This window comes from Terrapene carolina, unplaced genomic scaffold (genome assembly GCF_002925995.2).
Source record: "Terrapene carolina triunguis isolate 2854851 unplaced genomic scaffold, T_m_triunguis-2.0 Scaffold42, whole genome shotgun sequence".
In the NCBI taxonomy this organism is placed as follows: Eukaryota; Metazoa; Chordata; order Testudines; family Emydidae; genus Terrapene; species Terrapene triunguis.
In genome coordinates this window covers 74,273,027-74,281,697 of record NW_020664393.1, presented here as the reverse complement: position 1 = coordinate 74,281,697, position 8,671 = coordinate 74,273,027, and the positions used below count along the sequence as shown (strand labels likewise).

At 40.1% G+C, this 8,671-nt stretch overlaps 1 protein-coding gene across 2 annotated transcripts in view; it reads right to left on the bottom strand.

The window, feature by feature from the left end:
* Positions 1–8,671, bottom strand: part of TFAP2B (transcription factor AP-2 beta) — a 27,262-nt gene that overhangs the window by 17,233 nt on the left and 1,358 nt on the right. Inside the window, exons 2-4 of one of the 2 annotated variants that reach the window (XM_024202317.1) lie at positions 6,530–6,556; positions 5,047–5,505; positions 165–225 (exon numbers count right to left, since the gene is read on the bottom strand). In XM_024202317.1, the coding sequence (XP_024058085.1) occupies positions 165–225; positions 5,047–5,505; positions 6,530–6,556 (547 nt within the window). The remainder of the gene's footprint in view (positions 1–164; positions 226–5,046; positions 5,506–6,529; positions 6,557–8,671) is intronic. The other variant, XM_024202319.1, reaches the window with a different exon arrangement.

Here is an 8,671-nt window from a genome sequence, read left to right as displayed (position 1 = left end):
TATCTATCTATCTATCTATCTATCTATCTATCTATCTATCTATCTATCTATCTCCCATGCCTGTCTATTTTTTTCGGGTAAACTAATTGCCTCAAAGTAAAATCATACCAGGAAGACATTGCTACACAGTATAAGTTTGTCAAGCTTGTTGGAATAATCCATACCTTTTTTAATGACAGACTGGTCCAATAGGTTCATACCGCTGTTATTGGCATCTTCAACTGACTGTGAATATAAAAAACATCACTATTCAAATTGACTGGATATTAAAGTATGGCGTACATAAATCATGTCATTCCAAACTGGAGTTTCTGTTATTTCCATTTATATTAATTCACTGGGGGAAGAAAGGTTTATTAGTATTATTATTATTATTCCCCCAAATTGACATGGAAATGAAATTGTTCCAAATCATATGGTCTTATAATAAAAAAGAGGTGTGAAGCATATGGGGTGCAATAGTATTTTTGTTATCTTATAAAACATAGATATTACATAGTCTCTTTTGCATTCAATAAAGCTTTATATTTCTTTCTTTGAAAATTTGGCAATTTGGTAACATCTCCAAGATCTAGTATCTAAATGAACACGAATAAGGACAACTTAGGTTTTTATTATTATTATTATTATTAACCCTGCCATTTAACTCACAGGTCATTTACTTTTTATATAGGAAGGTTTACATTACAGACTTGTAATTAAAGTTTGAGCAATTCAGAGTAGAGTGCAACACCCACATAGTATAGGAAACAGAGATTAACAGCTCGCAAGGTTTGGTTACAAGTTAAAAGTGTGTGTGTGTGTGTGTGAGAGAGAGAGAGAGAGAGAGAGAGAGAGAGAGAGAGATGGGGGAAGGGAATTACACAGAGACAAAATATAAGAGCAATTAAATCGATTGCCTAGAAAAGTCACTCAATCTCTCTCCTCAACCTGTCTACTTTCACCCTGGTTAGAAGCACACCTGTTATTATGGCATTAACTTCTTTAGCAGGAAAACAAACAAAGATGGTTACACTGTAGCAGGGGCAAATGTTACATTTTATTTTTTAATATAAATTGTCTGATATAGAATACCCTCTTCAATGAGCAACAACAACCATCGCAGAGAACAGAGGTCACTAAAGAACCATTTCTAATAGATTTCAATACGTGGTTCCGTTTTGTGGTCAGTTCTAAACTGCAGATGTAGATAGATAGATAGATAGATTAGATGGCTTTGGGGTTTGTTTGTTTTTTTCTTTCCCAAAGACACATTAAACATCTTTAAGTCATGGAATTTTCCTCTTATTCTAACTTTATCTTTCCAAGTAGTGTCTTAGTTTATCATAATCCAGTCCTTATGTAAATATCTTTCTATTCTCAGGAGACTCCCAGCTAAGGTGGGATATGAGTTAGGATAAAATTATATTTCCAACAGCACATCCAAAGTGTGATGGAACAATAAACAATATTTCCTTGGATTCCTTTCCCTCTTGACCCCAGCCTTCCAGTTGCCCCCCCCCCAGGTTCCTTTTGTCTTTTTTTTTACTCCTCCTTAATCAATAGGCCACATACCTACAGGGTATCACAGAAAATAAGAGGGGAAATATCAAATACAATGATAAGGTCTTTTCTTTTTTCTTCTTCTCTCCTTTAGCAGCTTCTATACTGTCTTCAACGAGACAGAGGAAGATGAACAAATGGTGCAGCCTGGTGGAGAGCATCATTTTGCAACAGGATGCTATAAAAATGGAGGCAAATATTAAGCGCCATCTTTCTTTTTGTAACCTCACCTTATCTCGATATTGCCTGGCTATGTCTATGTCTACTTATGTGTGTGTGTATGCACTCCACTCGCTTTATCAGCAACGTGGGTTAGTTGTTACAGTTAATGAGAAGACTCTTGTCTGATTTTCTATCTAATTACGCCCTCCTGCTGGGTTTTTGTACAGGATGTTCGCGCAGCATGCTGGCAGTTAATAGTCACAGAGAGGATCGTAAAGATTTAATTAGGACTGCATGCGGAAACGTGGAAAAACAACTCAGACTTTTAATTACTAGACTTCTTTAGTTAAAAGTGATACCAGGGGTTACTTTATAAGAGACTCGGGTGTTTTGGTGCAACTTAACTTTCAGTCTCCTTAGCTTGCATACACAGGCGGGGATGGGGGGGGGGAAGGTGGAGGAAGGGAAGGAGTAGAGGTTGTAATAGGGGAGGTGATGAGTTTCTAGCATACATTTAGCAAATCTGGAGATGTATTTTTTGCAAATAAACTTGATAGCACTGACCCGTTCTAAACACCATCTCCGTACCCAGCAGCTATAAAATAATATAACTGAAATAAAACCCACAGAGTTTGTCATTTGTTTTGCAAACTCTGGCTGTGTGATCGCGTGTGTGTGTGTGTGTGTGTGTAAGAGAGAGAGAGAGAGAGAGAGAGAGAGAGAGTGCTGGATGCATTTCTTCCCTATAGCTTTGGCTATAATAATGAATGAAGGTATAAAAGGTGCAGATCCCCTGATCTGCGAGGAATAAGGATGAAATTGCAATGGCTATTTTAATTTATTTTTTCTACCTAGGGGAGACACATTTGTTTTCAATGTGAAGATCCTTTTTTTTCCTCTGTGCATATTTGTCGGTTGTAAATTGTAGACGGAAACCCTAATTCGCCGCAAAGGACAGCACTGTGCTTACAACAGAACCCTATGTTACAACCACTTAATTATGTTCCTGGACAGCGGATTACACATGGTCTGGAACTGGGTTTATATCATATCCTCAATTTTTTCTCTCTCTTTCTCTCTGCCAACCAAACACATACTTCTGAAATCTATTTAATCTGATGGTATATGGAAAAAAAAACTTTACTCAAAAAGTAAAACTTTGTGAGCAAAAAAACCCTGACTAATATGCCTTAAGGAAACTTTTTTCCCCATAAGGCATAGAAAGTAGGTGTATTTATTGGGTATATAGGATTTTTTTTACCTGTCCTAGAAAAAATCCATATTAAGAATCACGTATTAAGAAAACCGCCAACTTAACCTGGCTCGCAAACACAGAGGGAAAATAATAGAAAATGCCTGTCAATAAATACAATCCTGTCACCACCTCTGTGCCTATTTATACTAACTTGCTGATGAGCACTTTCATCTTCATAAATTATCCCTTGGAATATTTTTTTCAGTTTGAGATCCAACCTTTAAAAATAAGTACCTGCCTCATTCTCCCAGTGCACTATCCTGTCTAAACATTGTGTCCAGAACTCCAGAGATAGATTCCTGCACGAAAATACCCTGTCTGCAACGCCCCTTTAGCTGTTTGGATGAGCAATACAACGTAGGCTAAACTAGCTCCTTCCTACCGTAGGCTATGGATATATTATTTTGTTTAGAAAATGACCATGCGACATGCACCTTATTTGTATTCAATACCTTGCGCCTTATTGACTCAGCGGGGAGTTTAATAGAAGGATTCGTTTTGCTTTAAAAATATCTGAATACGAATAACTGTATCCAGTCTCTACCTCTCTATAACAGAAGCACAACGAGTGTACCAGCTAATTCTGCAGTTTTCTTTTGGCATTGTAAATGTCAATGCACTCATATTTTCTATATCTTTTCGGTACTAGATATAGAGAGATAAGGGATCCTATTCTGTTGTCCTTACTCAGGCAACACTCCCATTGCCAGTTTTGCCTGAATACGGAATATAGGATGAGCCCCATAAAGCCTGTTCATGTAGCTCAGGGAGTCCGCGTAGGTCTTACAAATAAAGTTTTAAATCCGTGCAATCCAATGCTCCGATTGCCATTGAGTTCAGAGGGAGCAGTAACCAAATACCAAGGAAAGCCTTTTCCATGATCATCGCAAACACTAACGCACCAAGATACAGGGGCTTGCGAGTCTTTAAAGTGACACCCAAGCAAATCAAATTTGCAATTCTCCCCTTTCATTGATTGTATTTTCAGCAGTCTTGCATTTTTAAAGCTGAGCAATAATAGGTCTAATAAAGGAATTCCTCCTCATGCTTGTCTGGTACTTTTATGTTGAATTGGGGAGAAGCCCATTTATTTTAGTGAAGCATTTCATTTGAATGAGTTCTTTATTCTCTTTTTTGCAGATTCCTCCCTTGCTATTTTAAAAAATCTGTCCAAGACTTTTAAATATCTGCAACCCGGCAACAAAAAAAAGCAGGAAAGACAACACCACCACCAACCAGCAACCCTCGTGTAAAATGTGGGCCGAAAATCATGCATCCACCTACAATGGGAGCTGGGCCCTAGGAAGGTCCGAGCCGAGCCATTTTGGGTGAAATTGTTATGGGGCTTTTGTTTTAAGGAAATAGCCCGCAATGACTTTGGCTTGGGGAGTGAGAGAGCTAGGAAATATTGTACCTCCAGGCCCATGAAACTCCATTGTTTCCCAAAGGATGGAACAGAACAATGATATATGTTGTTGAGATAGATAGATTAGATAAAGAGAGAATATATATATATACACACACACACACAAAACATTTAAAAACAGTGCCCTGTGCAATCCTTTTATATATCCTTGATCCTATACACAGGGTTTTGTTTTGTTTTGTTTTTTTCCTAACTGGGAGTAATTTTTTTTTAAATTTGTTATTCTGAAAGATCTCACTGAAACCCCAAAACTGCAAAAAGCTGGTTGGGAGACCCATATTTCACATGGCTTAATATCTGAAATAAGAAAAGCTTCCATAAACTTTATCCCTTTTCAAGATGCCTAGATTATTCAGAAACGCCTGTTCTTTCTTTCTTTCTTTCTTTCTTTCTTTCTTAGTTCATTATTGTAGCTTTCATCTTGTTAATGTATTGTGAGATGAGTGTAAGAAAGAAAGAAAGAAAATATTTTTAAGAAAAATACTGGAAAATATAAGTAGGGGACGACCCTGAAGAGGCAGGGGAAGGGTAACCTAATAGATCTTTCCGTTGTCTAATTGCTATGATTCATAATTGATCGTTGTTGACTATGTGTCTCCCAGCTGCTAAGATTTCTTCAGGCTCCCTGGCAGTAGCGGGGGAAGGAGCAGGAACGCCTTACCTGCACGTCCTCCATTCCTGGGTGTCCGATGCCATGCAGAGAAAGGCTGTCTCCCATGCCGGAATCCAGGCCATGGTGTGCCGAGTGAAGGAGAACATCTGGCCGCCTCACTGAGTGGTAGTCCCGCCTGGGGTCCAGTCCCGAGAGCTGAGGCAAGGCGGCCCGAGGCTGTGGCAGCAGTGAGCCGGCTTCTGATCCCACCTCTTGCCTCTGCCTTTGTCCCCAAGGGTGCTGCTGGGGTTGATGCAAGGGGTTTAGGGAGTAAGGGTCATTGACATGGGAGTACGGGTCCTGGCTTTGGTGGTAAGGAAGAGGCTGGTAGGGGGGTGGGAAGTAAGGCGGCTGGAAATCCGAGGACGGGGTGTGAGACAACGGCGGGGCGCTGGAATAGGGTCCCTGGGAGACAGAGCCCAGCTGGGACAATCTGGAGCTGTGGCTGGGGACTCCATCATGCCGGTCCTAAAAACAAAAATGGGAAAGGAATAAAAAAAAAGGAAAGAAAAAAAAAAGAGGAAATGAAAAACAAATCACACCGCAAGATAAAATAAAATACTCATTTAAATGGACCCCTTAAATCCCCCGGACTCGAAATAGTCCAGCATTTCCTGTCCTGATCATGTAAGTTTCCAAGGACAGGCGAGAAGGGGGGAGGTGGGAGAGAAATGTACTAAAATGTCATAATTAAAAATGTAGGAGTGGTGTACTCTGTGTAGGTACAGTTTGTGGGGCTTTGATCCGTTCTCTGGCTGCCTAGCATCCCTCCAAACCACAGCGCATAAAGTTTTCAAACATCTATTCACTCCCCTTCACCACTAAACTCCGGTTTAAAAAAAAATATCACCCACTCATTCTGCCTTGGAAGGTCAGAAGAAATGCTGTAATAGTCGGATGACAAGGAGAGGGTGAAAATAAATGTTAAATGTGTCTTTATGTAAAGTCAACCCTCTGGGTTTGTTTTAAATAAATACATATATAAAAATATTAAACAACAAATCCAGCCACTGTGATTTCTGCAGCAACTTCGAATGTATGTTATCCCTTTCAAATATTATACTCCAAAGAGGGGGGGGGGATGGAGCATTACAATTGTAATTAAAAGTCTTGCTGTGTGTATCGGGGGAGGGGGGAATATGAAAGTCTTCCGAGAAAGTGTGGGAAAGGAGTTTTGTCCAACTCCATCCTAGCTGAGGCTGCAAGGCTAAAGTAAACAAGAAAACATCTAGTCCACAAAGTGTTGTCCAAATCCCCACCAGCGATGGCAAAAAAAAAAAAAGTTTTCCTCTCCCCCCCCAGCTCAAACCAAGAACACACAATGCAAAAAGGAGAAGCAGCTGCAAGCCTCCTCCAATTATTGTGCTAAATTACCAAGCCAAAGGCGTTCAAGAGAGAGAGAGAGAGGGGGAGAGGGAGCGAGAGAGAGAGAGAGAGAGAAAGACAGAGAGAGAGAACATGCAATTCTGGTACAACATGGATCCAAACTCACCATGGCGGAATAGGTGTGGACTAACATCTGGAAATAAAAAAAAGTCTTGTAACAGCTACAAATAAAAGAGTGGTGCTGATAATAATAATAGTAATAATAGGAGAAAAATATCAAGGAGCTCGGCAAAGGGACGTGTTGGACACAGGAGAACAGCTTGAGGTATTTCCAAGTCTAGCCATCAAAAATCATCATAAAAAAATTAGCCAGTGCGCCACCCCCCCGCCAAAAATGAGGTTGGAAACCTATGTAGACATCTATGATTTCCCCCCTCCCCTCTGGTTTTTTATTTATTTATTTATTTATTTCCCCCCCTTTGAGCTTCCAGATGCAATCCTCTTCAACCCAAGGCTAGGCTGAGACTGCTCCGATGCCCCTTCCTCCCTGTCCTCCTCTACACCGCCTCATAATAATTGATATTCATGACTATTAATATTACACGACTACTTTAAAGGGAGAATGCAGGACCAAATGGAGCGTGAAGCTTGCAGCCAGCTCGAGAGCTCCCCTACCATTGTAAATGACGTTCATTCAGTGGAGAATTACTAGATGTAATCAGACGAGGGGGGCTGGCAGAAGCCGAGTTGGGGGAGAGAGGGAGAAGGTACAGGGGGGAGGGTGGGGAAGTTTAGCAAGGAAAAGACATAACTTCAATTAACTCAGGCAGAGGAAGAAGTGTAAACTAGACACTGCTGATTTGGAGCAAGGAAGTGCTATGGAGCAATGCTAGAGGCTAAGAAAAAATCATATTTCCTTCTTTTACATGTAATTATGCATCCAAATCGGATAATTTGATTGCTCTTGGTGCTTTTGTTCATAATATATATATATATAGTAAACAAATAACGGGGGGTGGGGGAGTTTTCCTGATCCTCTCTTGAAAATAAATAAATAAACTATTCAGCCACTATAATTTGTCTGTTTACAGCGGCAATTAAGCACTTTGACGGAACGCTACAGATCGCATTTATTTGTAAAAGCAAAATATCTCAAACGTACAAATAAATCAGTGTTAAGTCGGGTTCCATTTCATTCTCCATGCTAATTTGCCCCCTAACTATGCCAAAAATGCGCCCAGTTTTCACCCAGATGTAAAATTTATGCAATGAATTTTAAAGGATACTAAATTTATAGTTTCTAGGCAAAGCCAGGGGCGATAGAAAACCCTTTTGATGTTTCAGGAACCCGTTCGACTGGCCTGCCTGCCATTTCTGTTAAAGTTCAACTTACGTTCCCTCCTACAGAGACCCACGCTTCCCAGGGCGAGTTCGTCTCCCACTTTTGTTTTAAGACCACATCAATTTAAGTAGATAGGAGGTTTTTAGACCATACTATTAATTATAAATCAGAGAGAGAGACAGAGACAGAGACAGAGAGAATGAGAGCGACAGAGAGAATGAGAGATTTTTTAAAAACCCTGGAAAGATTCAATTTTCTATCTATCTATCTATCTATTCCTAGGGAAAGTAGTTGGTTGGGTATTTTTTATTAACTCTAGGCATTACAGAATCACTTCCCAAGCCCCACAAAGTTAGAGTATATCATGTTTCAAGACAAAACACAAACAAAATATACCCCACTGCTAAATTCCCTGTCTCCAAGATAAAATAAACGTACAAGTATAAATAAAATTTAAAGCAGGCAAATAGCCTTAAAAGCGTCCTCTGGAGAAAAAAAAAGAGTCCAGAGACATATCTAGCTCTGGATGGTTGTTATTATGAAGGGCAGATCATGGCTTTCCACTTGATCAGTATTTGGAAAGGAACGCACTGAAGGAAAAGCAGGAGTGGGATGGGGGGTTGTCCGAAGGGGACAGAGCCGTGCCTGCGCCGATACTAATTCTGCATATGCTGGATTTTGCGAGCGTTCAGTTGATAATTAGCCTGACGGGAGCTTTTGAGAGTTGAGACATTCCTTCTATCGGGAAGACGGCTCCCCGCCAGGATCATAGGACTGCTTACAGAGCACACACTGAATCGTATTCACTACTACGGTTCTACTCTCAGGCATGAGGCACTTTCATAACCTTTGTACATTTTATCTCGATCACTTCATTTTATGAAACACTTCCTACAGATTAACATGTCCCTTCAAGTGATCTTTCTTTCTTTCTTTCTTTCTTTCTTTCTTTCTTTCTTTCTTTCT